The 15,574-nt window shown below is 32.0% G+C and overlaps 3 protein-coding genes across 4 annotated transcripts; 2 read left to right on the forward strand and 1 right to left on the reverse strand.

Annotated features, from left to right (window-relative positions):
- The first annotated feature begins 818 nt into the window (after positions 1-818).
- LOC108484383 (E3 ubiquitin-protein ligase AIP2) lies at positions 819-2,599 on the forward strand. Its single transcript, XM_017788154.2, has 5 exons — positions 819-1,204; positions 1,295-1,511; positions 1,736-1,938; positions 2,036-2,251; positions 2,348-2,599. Exons 1-5 carry the CDS (start codon positions 1,046-1,048, stop codon positions 2,495-2,497), a joined length of 945 nt encoding a protein of 314 aa, XP_017643643.1. The 5' UTR covers positions 819-1,045; the 3' UTR covers positions 2,498-2,599.
- Positions 2,600-5,104: 2,505 nt separating this feature from the next.
- LOC108484164 (uncharacterized) lies at positions 5,105-8,828 on the forward strand. 2 transcript variants are annotated; one of them, XM_053029220.1, is made up of 10 exons: positions 5,105-5,660; positions 5,739-5,942; positions 6,018-6,075; positions 6,256-6,318; positions 7,172-7,247; positions 7,492-7,607; positions 7,895-7,984; positions 8,071-8,202; positions 8,354-8,504; positions 8,778-8,828. In XM_053029220.1, the coding sequence occupies exons 1-9, from the start codon at positions 5,308-5,310 to the stop codon at positions 8,486-8,488; spliced, it is 1,227 nt and encodes a 408-aa protein (XP_052885180.1). In that variant the 5' UTR covers positions 5,105-5,307; the 3' UTR covers positions 8,489-8,504; positions 8,778-8,828. The 2 variants fall into 2 exon arrangements, with proteins under 2 accessions (XP_052885180.1, XP_017643344.1); XM_017787855.2 differs by having other exon boundaries at positions 8,354-8,828.
- Positions 8,829-9,463: 635 nt separating this feature from the next.
- Positions 9,464-10,905, reverse strand: LOC108484165 (acyl carrier protein 1, chloroplastic-like). Its single transcript, XM_053029221.1, has 4 exons — positions 10,558-10,905; positions 10,254-10,370; positions 10,020-10,139; positions 9,464-9,873 (listed from the first exon to the last, which is right to left on the reverse strand). The coding sequence occupies exons 1-4, from the start codon at positions 10,657-10,659 to the stop codon at positions 9,748-9,750; spliced, it is 465 nt and encodes a 154-aa protein (XP_052885181.1). The 5' UTR covers positions 10,660-10,905; the 3' UTR covers positions 9,464-9,747.
- Between the last annotated feature and the right edge of the window lie 4,669 nt (positions 10,906-15,574).

Raw genomic sequence — 15,574 nt, forward strand, 5'->3', positions numbered from 1 at the left:
AATTCTATAAATTTAATTTATCAATAACTTTAAGAATGAAAGAAACTCAATTCTAACCAACAAGTGCACAATCATAGTTTATTTAAGTTAGATCGCATGCTTACACTACACAAATAATCATGTAGTCGTCACAAATATTAGAAATCAATCAATCGACTAATTATTTAATTGAGAAAGGAATCGATCTAAGCTATCAAATATTGGTATGATATTTAACAAACTTGAACAATTGTAATTAAACCAAAGGGCATTCAAATACTAAAGAGTAGGGAAAGATTAAAAACAATTCAATCTCATAAATTCGTACAATCAAACTTTGAATATTACTTCAATTAGAAAAGAGAGTTTAGAAACCTATAAAATAAAAATAGACAATATAAAATTAAGAACGGCTAGGTATCTCACAAATCTTAACTTAATAATATTTATTTATAAGACAAAAATAATATAATAGAGAAAATATAAATGTGCCATTAATTAAATAACAATTTTTTCTAGGCTTTTAGGCAATTTTTGCGTTAGGCTTTTAGGCTTTTTTCGAACATCTTTATGGCATTCTTAAGCTTAGTCGTGAAATAACTTTATTTATATTTTTCAATTTCTTTTAAATTGGTATATTATAGGCCCAAAACTGAAGTTTGTAACTCAAGTTATGACCAAAATATTAAAGTTACACCGTCTTAAAAATTCAAGTCATAAAACTTATTAAAATAAACATTAACCTCTTTTTATTTAATTATTTCATAAATCAATAAAAATATTAACTTTCAATAAATTTAAATTTTATATCTGTTGGTCTTAATTTTAAATTTATCATAGACACACTAAGTCATTTCAAATCACTCCAGATCCGGGCATTCGCCCGTATAAGATTGAACCGGACCGACTGGTCCACGGCCGACACCCTCGTTATCCCCCTCGCCAAGAAATCTGCTCTTAAAAACAAAATTCGAATAAGAATTCTCTAAACCCCCAACATATAAAATAAGTAACGAGATTCAATAATCGGAAATTTTTTTAAGAATTTGATTGCAGAGTTGAAAGAATGGGGTCTTCTTCTTGTTCAGATGGAAGCTTGAAGCAACAATTAGAGGAATTACAGAAACAGCTTGGAAAGAAACAGAGATTCGAGGAGGCAGTTTCCTCCATCAATTCCCTTCTTAAACTCCATTATCCTTCAGCTTCTCCCTCCCTTCGCAAATCGGTGAGATCCCCTTTTCTTTATTCATCTTTTCTCTCTTCCAATTTAAAGCGGTAATTGAATTTTTACCTGCTATCTTTTTTCGTCGTTCAGTTTTATTCCATTGTTTGCCGTGTTGCTACCATTTTGAAGACCAGATACACCGCACCCGGTTTCTGGCTTGCCGGTTTACGCCTTTTCGAACTCTTGGAACCCCTTGTCTCTGATACTTCTGAAAAGAGTCATCTAAGGAATTGCATTTCTCAGGCTAAGCAACACTTGAATGAAATCGAAAACCCCGTCCAATCATCTGAATCTTCCGCCAACAGAGGTTTGTTTCCAAAACAATCCTTTGCTTTTTTCTTGCATGGACTTCTTTATTTTTGTTTAAGAACGGATGTGATATACAAGGATCCTACAAATATACACAGAAAAATCTAACCTTATTCATGTCAGTATCCGACCTTCATATTCAAGTTCGAGTAACATAGTTTTGAAGTATGTTCAGGAACATTGAAATGTTTAAAGTGATTTCTGTTTTGTTTTGCCCAAAAGGTTATCTATTTGAGGGACATCTTACCGTGGATCCTGAACCACCACAACCTCAATGGTTGGTCCAATCAAATCTCATGAATGCTTTTGCTTCTGCTGCGGCTGCCGAATCTTCTCAGGGTTCGGCCACAAATGTTAACACAGTGGAAAATGCTGCCAATGTGCTTGAACAGCTCATTGATCATCTTGATAGTGTTATACCAGAGGTTCTTTTTCTGCGATCTGCTAGTTGAGTATACATTGGTTTATAGAAGTTGATTAGAATTTGAAACTCATGTGAATGGATTAATCTTTGTTTTCAAGATACTTGAGAATGAGGGTGGTGTTCGAAGAGTCCCACCAGCTAGTAAAGAAGTTGTCGCAAAGCTTCCAGTAATTACTCTCACAGAAGAAATCCTGGCTAAGCTTGGATCTGATGCTGAATGTGCAATATGCAAGGAGAACCTTCTTGTTGGTGATAACATGCAAGAATTGCCGTGCAAGCACACATTCCATCCTCCTTGTTTAAAGCCATGGCTGGTAATTAATAGTGCTTGATTTTATTTTATTAGTGATGGAGGATTAAATGCGATTGTGGATTATCTGTGTCTTATATTCAATGGTTTTTTGTGGCAGGATGAACACAATTCTTGCCCAATTTGTAGATACGAGCTGCAAACAGATGACCATGATTATGAGAGCTGGAAGGAGCGGGAAAAGGAGGCCGAAGAAGAGAGAAAAGGTGCTGCAAATGCTGTTCGTGGTGGTGAATACATGTATGTGTAGATGACTGGTCTTATTGGATTTATACTCAATTTTAATGATATTTCATTATTGTATTTATACATGTGACTAAGTGGTGTAATAAAGATACTGATTTTTTTAACATATTATATGGTTACCTTTTTAGCTCACCTCTATCATAGATTGCGGGTTTCTCTTGTTTTTTTCTTTTTCCTTTGGTTTCAGTATTAAGCTGCTTGCCGAGGACATGCTATAGGTCTACGGGTTTGACATGGTATGGAGTCGAGATGTGGTAATATCGTTGCTATGATCCATGATAAATAGTTATACATTGCCTCTAGCTCTTTGATGCTCTTATAATTTCCAAACAAGCTAGTAGTTTATACCATGGTAGTCGGTACCGTAACGGCCAGTACCGGCCAGTACGTACTGTTCCAGTCCTAAATTGGTACCAAGTAGTTTATGTTCGGTTTCGGTCAAAATTTCAGTGCATTTTGATGATTTTGGTGTATTTTAGCCTGATTCGATCAATTCCAGCTTGTACCAGTGCGTACCGACCTGTACTAGTTGGTACAAAAATTTTACTTGGTTTATACAAGACTGCATTTCTAGCTGGTAGTTTGGATGAAGCAGAGCCTTTTGTATCCTATACGAATGCTGCTTGTTGCTTTCTAAAGCAAATGGAGGAACTGTTGTAGGTTTTATTCTGATAGATTAGGATAATCTCATCAATGTAAGAGGAATAACAGTTGACTCTAAACATTTCTGTCTTTAATAAATTAAGAACCCATATATATGATTAATGAGTTTATTGGCTTCTCTTGGCTCAATACCGGGTGGACTTGAGAACTATGTTATTCGCATTGAGTCTCAGATGTGATGTGAGTGTTGATATGATATGGTTAGATATTTCTAAAGTTAGCTATGTATTTAGAGGAGGTCATATTCTTATACCTAATCTATGTGTTGGAGACGGGTATTTCAAGTAAAATAATGAGTGTTGGCATTTTTTTCTTCATTATACTTTTTCGGTTATCTTTCAAGAAGTTTGGATGTACAACATCTATAGTTTTGAAACATCTACACAAAAAAAGAAACATTGTGGGTATTTTTGGCCGCCCTTTATTTTTTTTTTCAATTTTTTCTCGAGTTATAACACATTCCAAATCCCTTTACTCCTTTTTCTTTTTAAAATTTAATCTTTTGTTATTTTAGATTTCAAAATTTTATTTAATTGTTAATATGGTTAAAGTTCTTTTGTTAAATTTATTAGTATGATATTTTGAATATTAAAAAATATTTATTTATTTATAATGTACTTGAATTTAATAAAAAATAAAAATTTTAGTAGTCTTGATTTACATATTTTAAATTGAAAAAAAATAAAGAGATTAAATTCAAAACTTTCCTCGGGATAATGTCTTTAGTTTGTTCACTTGAGCTCTGGTTATTTACTTGGGTTACAAGCTCTGCAGGTTTTGAATGTTTTTTTTTAATAATAATTTTATTATAGATTATTATTATATCTGTTTTTTTTTAGAATACTTAGAATTATTTATAGTCTTTTTCCAACCCTTAAATGGAAGAATAATATGTTTTAATATACTCGAATTTATAACTTTTTGTACTGACAACAATATTAATACTAATTGACTAAAAACTCAATCGACCTACAGATATTCAATGTTTCACTTTTATTTAAATGGCCTTTAGGGATGTCAACAAGGTAGTGACCTTTTTTTTTTTTTTTTGCTTGCTTCGACTTTTATCTCATTTTTGTCTCTGGTTTTGTCAACCAGTCTTGAACTTAATTTTATTTAAAATTTCAATTCTTGCATCTGACTTCCAAAACAATCACAATTGATTCCATTTGTCTTGAAATTTTAAATGAAAATTTACAAGACTAAATAAATCACATACTATAAATTTTATAAAATTAAACTTCAAAGTTTACCTTTGAACTTTCATGTAATATGTATCATGTAATATATAATGTGGTAGATTGGTTTTGGGTTTTGAATATGACTGTAGATTAAATTATTTGATATTTTTCTATTATTTTATTTTTACCTAATAAAATATTAAAACATCCAAAAAAGAAAAAAGAACAAGAAATACAACTTACCTGTTGAAAATTGGACGGGAAAAAAAAATTTGAAATCCAAAACCAATGGTATAATAATATGTGGCATTCATTTATCTATTGCTGCCAAGTTAATGTGTAAATTAAATGATAATAAAAATCTGGGTACATTTATATATGGCAGAACGATACAAGTGTGAAATGAGATATTTTTGTATAAGTACTACATTGTATATTTGAAAGTAATTGTGACATTAATTCAAATAAAAAGATATAATTAAAATATGTAAAAATAATTAAGATGTTATAAAATCTTAAAAAGTCGTAAAAATTTCTAGTTGAAACATATAAAATCTGTTATAAAATTAAAAAAAATATATTTTGGGTGAATTTAACTGAAGGATGTTGCAGAACTCGATTTAAGGAAAAAAACCCTTATAAAATGGGATTGAAAGCTAGAAATTTGAATTATTTTGCCTAGATATTCTTTTAACACTAGTGTTATGAAATTAAGAAAAATTACACTCTTTAAATCAAGTATAAGAAAACCTAAAAATGTTATAGTTGTAAGAGTGGGTGAAGTTTGGATATAATAAGATATGGATTCACCAAACTCTGGCCATTTCCAGCCCAAGTCTCTAAACCTGAATGGTGTGATTCGTGGCTTAACTATCAGCATATATTCAAGTTTCCTCCTTCTCAACCAAAAGTTTTAGTGATTTGCCCGCAAAGTGCTTCTTTTCAGATTTTGTCTCCACAAATCACACCCATGGAGTTAGCCACGTCTTTCATCTCTGGCGCACAGCTGAACTTGCTTTGTCCCAAGAATCTCACAACCTCCACTTCCCGCTCTTACAAGCTTCCTAAAAGAACCAAGTTTCTGAGCCTTCACTCTCTGCTTCCACCCCCGTTTTCCAATGCCTTTATTTGCCAAGGAAGCAGCTTTGGTTTCATTAACAACTCTACCTCTACCTCAGGTGCCAATAGTAACATCTCTAACAGGTTTTACAAGAGGTTGGATTCTTGTTTGATCATACCCCCATCCGGAAACAAGAAACCACGTGCTATCATCAAGTTCTTAGGAGGTGCTTTCCTTGGAGCTGTCCCCGAAGTTACTTACAGGTACCTCGTTTTTCTCGTTTCCATGGTGGAATCAAAATAAGGTCCTTTTTGCTGATTTGGTTTTTTTTTTTTTTTAAGTTACTTGATTGAGCTTTTGGCCAAGGAAGGATTTTTAATTATATCAGTGCCATACAATGTGACATTTGATCATGAACAAGCTACTAAACAAGTGTATGAGAGGTTTAATGCTTGCTTGGACAACATTCTTGCTTTTGGATATCCAGATGCTAATCTTACTCCTGCTGATCTTGTTATTCTTCCACTTTTCTCTGTGGGTCACAGGTAAGTGTTTCTAAGTGGTTGTAATTTTTTTTATGCTTAAGAAATAATATTATTTTAATTATATGATAATTGCAGCAATGGTGCTCTTCTTCAAGTACTCACGGGCAGTTATTTCTCTGAGAAGATACCAAAGGTTTGGTTTTTCTTTTTCCGGTTTTTGAAGCTTCTTTGTTGGTTGCAGTTTTGAAGAAGTTGATTTTACAATTTAGTTTTTGTAGGCAAAATGTAAAATTATGAAGTTTTAGATAGTGCAATTTATTATTAGGTTCAATAGTTCCTGGAGTGTGACAAAGAATGTTATCTCTTGTGGAAGGCTAATGCCATAATCTCATACAACAACAAGTCAGCAACAGAGGCGGTGCCATACTTTGAGCAGGTAATAGTCTTTATTTTATGAAAGGCAGCAAATATTGATTACGGTTACCTTAGGGCATATGTTTAATCTCCATGCCTAACCTGTTAGTAGAATTGCACTGGTATGTTGTTCTTGTCGCTTCTGATACCATTTCTTTTGCATGTTAACCATTATGTGAATAAAGAAGGTTCTAAGCTTAAATTGAAGGTAACATTTGGTAGACTTGCCCAAATTTATTAGTTTTTTGTTGTTGTTGTTAAGTGGTGTTATCTCACATCTATCAAAATTGGGCTTCTCCTATTAACAAAGGGTTTTAGATTGGATGCTTAACATGGTATCAGAGTCCAAGTTTGTTATGCTTTTCTACCTACCAAAGCCTGATGTGAGGTTGTCCACATGTAGGCCCTGTGAGCTATACATTTTTTTTTTGGGGAGGGGGGGTTGTTATGTTGTCACACCTATTAAGTACTTGGGCTCCTCTTATAACCAAATGATTTTTGGTCAGATGCTTATTCCTTTATTAGGGTTAATACTATATGTGTTGAGTTGGTTAATAAATTGCATGCATAAAAGATGATGGCTGTTATTAACTTTTGTCAGGTAAAAGCTACTAGAAACGAAATTTTTTTGGTAAAGTATTAGCAAAAAAGTGTTGTTAATGAGGCTTATTTTCTTGGGATCAACTAAAATTATTGGTAATGTTCTATTAAGCCTCTCATGTTTTTGCTTATTATTGATACTTCATCTTCCAGAGCTGTTTGATGTTGTTTATAAGTTTGCACTCTGAGAGCCTGTATGAAACTTGTTAGTTCTTGCTCTGGCATGTTTGTCTAATGAACTGTGTAATGGTAAAACTGGTGATAATACTTTGCAGTTGGGTCCTCTAGTTAGGCAGATGATGCCAATGGTAGAAACATCTCCAATGTATTCAATGGCTAGGAGTGCTTCAGGTAAATTACATTCTAACTCTTGCTTAGCGACTTTTGGCTTGCTAATAAATTTGGTGCTATACTGTGATAATTTTTTTCTTTTGGAATCATAGACTTGATGTCTTCCCCTGTTGTATAACAATGACTATTCAAAATACAGCATGATTTTATAATGCGTGTGCATTGTTAGCAAACACATTATCCTTTTGTATGCATAAATAATATGAGATTTTTTGGATGTAATTTTTCATTGCAAACGCTGCAGATGATGCGTGGAAGATGTTTATTGACACTGCTGGAGCAATGATACCTGAAAGAGACCAAGAAGCCTTAGTCTCGTTCACCAATTTTGTGGATCAGTTACCCTCCGTTTTTGGTCAGGTATGTATCTGTCTTTTACAAAGTTGTCTGAGGTACTACATGAAGTGACCAAGTCTATTGTGCACTGTAATTGGTTCTTTCTTCTCTCTGCCATGCGGTTTCAACTTATTGTGTTTAGACATTTCTAGTGGATGATTGAGCAAATGTAACACAAAAGTGAGGATAGTGGTGATTTGCTAGTTTGATTAGACCAATTTCCCTCTATTGCTCCTTTGATGCTAGTGAGATTCCCCTGGACAGGTGGACATTAATTTTTTACTTTCACTTTGTAATCTTGTTTCCTTTAGGTCACACAAGGGATATCAGAGTTCAAGCCAACACCTTCTGAGAACCGTGAATGTTGCAAGAACAAATACAATGTCCAACATACACTTCTGGTATACATTTTGTGCATTCTATTTGGTTAATTAGATTTTGTAGGTTGCTATTGTGTTTATTCTTGCTAACCTACATCTCTTTTTAGGTGAAGTTCAACTTTGACACAATTGATGAAACTGATCTCCTTGAAGAGACATTGAAGCCTCGCGTGGAGTCTATTGCTGGGACGCTAGAAAAGGTCCAATTAAGTGGCAACCATATAACACCGTGTGTGCCGGTATGACATGTTTATTTCTTTCTGCCTCCCTTGTTCACCCCTGTCCCTCACTTTCTCTATACATCTGGCTGTGGCGAGCATGGCTACATTGAGTTTCCATGTTCATAACGGTACGCATCTTGAATATGTTAAATTTACTCTGCCTGATCAGGAACCAAAATGGCAAGCAGGATATGTATACACTCCGGCAGATGCTATTGCTCAGGGATTTAAGACTCTTTCACTGAGTGAAACTAAAGTGCTCTCAAGAACAATTTCTGATTGGTTCAGACGTTTTGAAGAGTAACTGCCAAAATTCGATGGTAAGTTGATTCTGTGCGGGCACACAGTTTATTGAAAATATAATTTATGAGATTATTGAGGTCCAAGGAATTAAAAATTAGATAGTTGCATGTGTATAGCCAAGCTGAATGAGCTTTCATATGTACCAACAAAAGAAAAGTAGGAATTGAACTTTAGACTACAAATGGATCAAAAAAGAATATAAAATGGGCCCCTGAGAGCTTCTTTTATCTGATATACATTTCTTGCTTGAATGTACATAATATGAATTTCATTAGCCGAATTGGTTGTAGGTCTCTTCCGAATCCATCAAATCAATGGGCAAATACTTTTCTCTATTTGAATATACATGGTTATGTAGCTTGTAAATGTTATTTCTGAGTGCATATATACTGGTGTATGATAAATACTTTCCTTTTTGCTTGGATTATCACCCTCTTTAACAGCTATTTTTCTAAACTTTTGGGTTCCAAAGAGGCTATGATCCTTTAAATGAATGAGGCTTATTTGTTAGTTGGCAAAATACGTTTTAAGTTTGAATCTTTCTTGTTTATTGGTATTTTCTTCATGCTTTTTTCTGGTGTATTTCTTCAATATACATGCTGTTAAGTGACTGATGCTCTCTTATCAAATAAGCCTAACCATGTTTTTGTGCTACCGTTGACCATTGTATGTATATTTTAGATAAGGGCCTTTCAGATGATGGTATTCCTCTTGAGAGTGTCATTGCATTAGCCATCAATTACAGCCCTAGCTTGGTTGCAAAACCTGCCAAACATTTTAGGATAGGCTCAATAAACTTTCTTATTACATGTTTTCTTGTTTTGAAAAGAGACGGAACAATACACCCTGCAAATGGGGGTTACCAAAGTCTTATCTTTGTTGCTTAGATAATGATCTCCTTATATTAGTTGTAAGTTTCATTTTTCAGCCATATTTTAACCGGATTCTCACCGGAAGAAGCTGTAAGTTGCATATCTGAAAACAAAGCTCAAGTTGATTCATGCATTTATTCATTGACTTTATTGTTTTCGTTCTTGCTTTTGCATGAAACAGAATAAGAACAAAGAGACAAGTGACAGGCTACAATTTAAGACCCACCCTGTTACAAAAATTGCCCTCTTGGTTAAGCAAAAGGAAAGAAAAATAGTGCCACACCTTGTAGGAAAGAAAAGGAAAATCGATTACTGTAATTTATGATTTTATCTTTGGTGGCATTTATAGAACTAAAATAAAAGAAGTTCTGGTATTCTTGTAAGTGGCCTATGCAGCAGCAGCTTTCACTTTCTCAATCAAGTCTGCGGCATCTTGGACAGTTGCGATGTTCTCAGCTCCGCCTTCTCCGACTGAAACTCCAAATTGTTCCTCCAACGCCATCATTATCTCCACCTGAAATGAATTTGACATCAAACAAAACATAAGGAATGAACCAGGATATTATGCTCATGATGTAAGAAACTGAAAGGGTTAACAAAAAAAAAAAAAAAAAAAAAAAAACCCCAAATGTGATATGTCTTGTAAAAGGTGTAACGCACCGTGTCAAGTGAATCAGCTCCTAGATCAGCAAATTTAGTATCAGGAGTCACTGTGCTCGCATCAATTGACAATTGCTTGGCAATGGTATTTTGGACGGTTTTCAATGTCTCAGGTTGAGCCTAGTGGAATCCAATATGTAAGAATACAATGAGCTTAATGACGATTTCATGTACTAAAGACAATTGTAATAAGAAAAAAAACCGAAACGAAGACATGGTCTACAAGTTTCTTACAAGAGAGCATGAAACTGGTGTCTTAAAGCAGCTAGATCGAGTCGAAAATTTGTTTCTCTCCTTGGAGAATTGAGTCTTTGGAATAAGTTTCAATCCATTACATACTACTGGACATCCCTGCAATAAAAACTTGGTTGGATGAGATCTACACATGATGAGCCAGTATTATTTACATAGGTAGAAAAGTCCCAAAGTTTTTATTTTGTCATTAAACCGAGACCTCATTGGTCGGTTCAATCTGCCTTTCTATTCACATTGTAGTTTTTTTTTTTTTTTTTATTACAAAAAGGGGTAAATCGCTTACAATGGTGGTGAAGCTTTTGTGCTGAGAAATAGATCCTTTGGCAAAAGGAATTGTAGCAGGGGCGGGCAATGAAGATGCGGAGATTGAAGCAAAAGCAGCCATTGGAATTGGATTGACTAAAATGCAGGCTGAAAATAACGAGATATATAGGGTATTACAAATAGTGAAAAGGAAGTAAATTGATGAAGAAACTCAAAGTTGTAGATATATAAATAGAGAAAATGTTGTAGACAAAGCCAGAAAGTGTCCGGGGAGTTACATGAACACCCGATGATGATTCCAATGTTTGATTTGGTTTTTTTTAATGACTTTTAGAATGGGGCGGTCACTTCCATGGATGTTCCGTGTTTGCTTATGCTATGCAAATTGGACCGTTATTTTCTATTTGCAGAAATTCACCACTGCATGCATGGTATGGTAACAGTAGAACAGTTACCTCCTATCCTATCAAGTGCTTGCATTCAAATGTTAAATATTATTACATTTACACTTCAAAATATTAATAAGATAAGAAAATTGATGTGTTTGCGGTTTATAATCAGAGAGACCGTGGGCTGGCAGTTTCTATTGGGTGAAACTTGTCATAATTCAAAACCATAATCAAAGCCATATTATATGTATAGAAAATTTGATATGCTGCATTGCACTGCTCTGCTCTCTTATGTTGGGGATTTTGTGTAAGGTGTTGTTTGTTAGTGGCGGGTTAAAACTGTCTATCGAATGGTTCTAATAATTGTTTATTTATTTTATCTTATTTTATTATAAAAATTATTATTTTACTTATATATAATTGTTAGAATGATAAAATATATAAAATGTCATAAAAACCATATGTATTTAAATAATAAAAAATTGAAGTGAGATGAGGCGTGAATAAAATAAATGTATTTAATATTTATAAAAATAATGATAATTTTAAAATTATACATCCACCGTAAAATAAAATCGATAATAAAGCAAAACATGATAGTTGTGGAAGGAAGATGATGTATTTGACAAATTTTTACCTTTTCTTGTTCTATTGTCATTTTTAATTATGCTCATATTTTTATATCTAAAAATTAATAATCTAATTTTAAATATTTAATAATGTTCTTAAACTTTGACTGAATTTGAAATTAAAAAACATTATTTCCTTTTTAAAATACAACACTCAAAATTTAAATTTTACTTAAAAATATTAATTTTTATCATTTAATCATACAAATTAATTTCATCGTCCATGGAAATTCAAAATAGAACCCAAATAAGTGATATTATTATGGTGAAGGGAAGGGTGAGGTAAATGGTGGCCAGCTATCATGGTCCCTTTCCGTGGGTTCCCACGTGGCAACGTGCCTCTATTTGCAGCCTCATTGATCTGGCACGTGGCATCCAGTTGTCAGCAAAAGTTCCAACCTCCTCCCCTCACTGAAAAATTATAGCCGTGCGATTATGAGCGGTCCCATCATGTCCGTCAGTCATTGCAGGCGGTCCCACCCCCATTCTTGGGCATTTTGATAATCAATTCCACCACCACCTTCTGTTCCAGGGTAAGAGGGAAAAAAAGAAACCAACAGTTCTGCACCTCAACAGTCGTTTATATTCATTTCGCTAATAAATTTATAAATTAATTTATGTTTCTTTATTAAATGGAATAAATGGAAAGCATTTTAAAATTAATTTATTAAGCGAAATCAATATAAACAATTTTTTTTTATGAATATTATCATGATAGTTGGTATTGTTCCGGTGTCACTCATATCCGCCGGAATAATAAATCGGAACATCAAATTTTTAATAAATCGGAACATCAAATTTTGAGTTCCATTTTGATACAAATTTCGATTGTTACAATTGGTACCAGTGCATACCCATTGGAATATGGTGTGGTTTTAAAAATTAAAATTATTTATTTTAGGCTTGTTGAATATGCATAGAATAAAATAATTTTATTGTTTAATTTATAAAATAGATTTTTACTTGTTTATTTTGAGATTATGTGTTGTCTAATGATTGTATTTGTGAGGCTAATTAAATAATATTTTAATTAATGAGTATTTTATTTTTAATTTTTGATATCTTAAAATTTACATAAGGTGATATTTAAATTTATGCTACCAATATTTTTAATATATATATATATATATTTTTATCATTTTAATCAAAATTTTATTTTTATGAATATTTTATATTTGAAATTTATTCAATTTTATTATTTAATATTTATAAATGCTTTTTATATTTGTAAAAATAATAGTACCAATAGAAAAACAGTATGTAATGAGTTGTTTAATAAAATGTCTAGAGTTGGGTTTAAAACTCTTGTGTTCCAGGATTGTTATATAATTAATATTATCTATACTGTTATATAACAGTACATAAAAGTAAGGTCCCAACAGCCCTACCACTTAACGCTACTTTTGGTTTGCCTTCCTTTATTTTATTAAATTTTAGTTTTACTCTTGTACTATATTAAAAATTGAATTTTAATGTGTATTTAGATAATATTATTGATTATTTTAATTAAAATGTTAATATCACATTACAACTAAAAAGTATTTTATATTGATGAGATTTCGGTCAGTATTTTAAGAAAAATTTTAATTAATAATTTAAATACTATTTTTATCGTTACAAAATATCACACTAAGTTATTAATATTTTAATTTCAAGATATTACACCAATAAATTTAATAAAAGAATTTAAAGGTGATAACAATTAAACTTAAATTTTAAATTTAGAAATTAAATGGACTAAATTTCATGAATAAAATGTGTAGAGGCTTAAAAAGTATATTTAAATATTTAACTTTTTTATATATAAATTTACACAAAAAAAATCAATCCAACACAAAAGTGTATAGCAATTATAAATAATTGAATCGTAGCAATTTATTAATTTATATTTAAAATGAGAAACATATTTATTTGTGATTTGTTAACCTTTCAGGAACATATTTTTGCTCTTTACAAATTTGTTGAATTATATTGTTGATAAATATTTCCATGATTATATTCTTGGTAAATATAATTCAAACAAATAAAGATGAACAAATTTTAAAATTTTAATAAACACAAAGGAACAAGTTAAGAAAAGATGAAGGCAAACAAATAAAGATTAATGACAAAAATATTCTTATTTAACAAAAAATAAATGGATGATGAATAAGGAATATAAATACAAAAGTTGATGTACTTCTCACCGGATTTTCCATGGGTGAGTTTGGAGGTGAACATAAATGAATGAAAAAGAGTATTCTACATTTAATAATCATATTGAGCCGTAATTACTGTTGCTTCAGCTTTTCATGCTAAGCCTAAGGCATTCATTCCCGTTTACAAAGACACAACTGTTACACATGGAGACCAACTTGATTAAAGGGGACCAAAACTCACCTTCGCCAAAACAACCACCCCGGAAAATGTATATTTCTGGTTTTGTTTAGAATAGAGGTTTGTTTCTTTTCTAAAATGAAATATTAGTGTTGTACATTATTCAAATTTTATTACAAAATTGTAATTTAAACTTGGTGATTACACCCTAATACCTACAACCTCTATGTATTGCTGTAAAAGGATCAAAGGGTTAGAGTTGATTTACAATGTAGTGAGTGTGAATGGGAGACCCGCTGCATGCAGAGAGAGAAAAACAGCAATCCTTTTCATCCGAGTTTCGCAACTTTGAAGTTGGTTTGTTTTCCACTTTTTCTCCTCAAAAAGTAGTGTACAATTTGCATGTGAATGATGCATTTATTTTCCCTCTCGTGTTTTCTAATATTTTATTTTTTATCCAAGCTAGCTAGTTATTTCTATCTCTGTTTTTGCTTAAATATTCTCTCTCTCTCTCTCTACCGGCCTTGTTTTCTATTCTAAAAGAAACAGATTAAACATATATATATATATATATATATATATATATAGCAGATTAAAAGCACTTGAGTCTAGCATGATTTTATTTTCTGATAGTCTGATCAGTTATCGTGCATGCAATTCAAATTATAATTCCCTAATCATTTAATAATTAACATCGTACGGTCAAAAAATGAATTTGTGTCAGAATTAGTATTCGAGACATTTCAAAAGGTTTCCAGATTTATTTTCTAATTCATTATTAGTGATTAATTTAGTTATGATTAAGAAAATTAGTTGTGGTAAGGAAATAAAAATTAGTGGGGCAAATGTCTTCAGAGTGAGAAACAAAATTGGAAAGGAGTAATGTCTTAAAATGGTTATCAGCCCAAGGGCATGAGAGCAAATAGAGTAATAGGTGAGATTTGTTATAGCCAGCAATTATTTTCTATTCATTTTCATGAATTGTTTGAAAACATTTTCTCTCAAACAATTTCATTCTTGATTTTTAATCACTCAATATTAGTAAGGTAAACATGTTTTCTGTTTTTCTTGAATACAAACATTTGATTTCGGCAAAGTAAGTAAAACTCCACATTTAATTCATTACAATTAATTTCAGTTTTTGAAATCATGGTTTCACCATCTTTCATCTTTTCCTTTGTTCACATCAATTTCACTCATAGATAGCGCTTTAATTTTGTGTTTTTCTTGAAGATTTTTTGGTTAAATACTTGGTGCTAATGAGTTTAGAATAACATTAGAATAATAAATTTCATATTTGAAATGGAATTGAGTAAATTTTTGCAATTTAGGATGAGTTTTAGAGAGAGAAGAGTGATGGGATTTAAGAATAAGTTTGCTGGAATTAAAAGATGTTTAGACTCATTAGGAGCCCTAAATCACCAGCAAGTTATTAGATTTTAGTTTGGGGATGCTTAGGTTAAAGTTCTCTTAAGTGGTTTAGGAAGTGAAATGAGAGTCTCACTTTATCGAATTGCATCATTTCATTAGGTTTAGGAATTTTTATTGTTGTTTATGGTTAATTTGGCTTGATTTATTATTTTGGCAATGAACTTGAAGCTAAAGAAGTTGGTGAGAGCTTTAAGGCGAAAGGGAAGAAAAAAGTGTCGGAAGCATAGTTGGTTTCAAGTTGTACATTCTAATTTTGATATGGTTCATGATG

The sequence above is a fragment of the Gossypium arboreum genome, chromosome 6 (genome assembly GCF_025698485.1).
Source record: "Gossypium arboreum isolate Shixiya-1 chromosome 6, ASM2569848v2, whole genome shotgun sequence".
NCBI classification, from domain to species: Eukaryota; Viridiplantae; Streptophyta; class Magnoliopsida; order Malvales; family Malvaceae; genus Gossypium; species Gossypium arboreum.